The following is a 571-nucleotide window of genomic DNA, read 5'->3' on the forward strand; positions in this document are numbered from 1 at the left end:
GAGCTGCTGGCCTATCAGGTCCTCCGACAGCTGCAGGTACCGACTCACCTGGTTGTTCTTAAAGGCGCAGCAACTGTTAATCCGATCAATAAATCGTTGTTTGATGTCACAAGAGGTTTCTGTGGTCATGTGACAGGAAGCTGAGTCGTGTGTCTTTGTGTCCGCAGTCGATCTGGACGCAGGAGCGAGTTCCTCTGTGGATCAAACCCTATAAGATCCTGGTGATGTCATCAGACAGCGGTATGATCGAGCCCGTCCTCAACGCCGTCTCTCTGCACCAGGTACTGCGTCGCTGCAGCCGTTACACATTGATTGATTGGTTGCGATCAGTTCCCAGAGTGCCGCTGTGGTTCTGTTACACATTGATTGGTTGCGATCAGTTCCCAGAGTGCCGCTGTGTTTCCGTCCTCAGGTGCGTAAACAGAGCCAGCTGTCTCTGCTCGACTACTTCCTGCAGGAACACGGCAGCTTCACCACCGAGGCGTTCCTCACCGCTCAGAGGAACTTCGTCCAGAGCTGCGCCGGGTACAGTCTCATCTGTTACCTGCTGCAGGTCAAAGACAGGTGAGAC

The 571-nt window shown here is 53.9% G+C and overlaps 1 protein-coding gene across 1 annotated transcript in view; it reads left to right on the forward strand.

Annotated features, from left to right (window-relative positions):
• pi4kb (phosphatidylinositol 4-kinase, catalytic, beta) overlaps positions 1-571 on the forward strand; it is a 5,757-nt gene that overhangs the window by 4,154 nt on the left and 1,032 nt on the right. The window contains exons 4-6 of the mRNA XM_035681852.1: positions 4-36; positions 168-281; positions 413-564. Of these exons, the coding sequence (XP_035537745.1) occupies positions 4-36; positions 168-281; positions 413-564 (299 nt within the window). The remainder of the gene's footprint in view (positions 1-3; positions 37-167; positions 282-412; positions 565-571) is intronic.

The sequence above is a fragment of the Morone saxatilis genome, unplaced genomic scaffold (assembly GCF_004916995.1).
Source record: "Morone saxatilis isolate NCDOM2014 unplaced genomic scaffold, NCSU_SB_2.0 Contig9, whole genome shotgun sequence".
In the NCBI taxonomy this organism is placed as follows: domain Eukaryota; kingdom Metazoa; phylum Chordata; class Actinopteri; family Moronidae; genus Morone; species Morone saxatilis.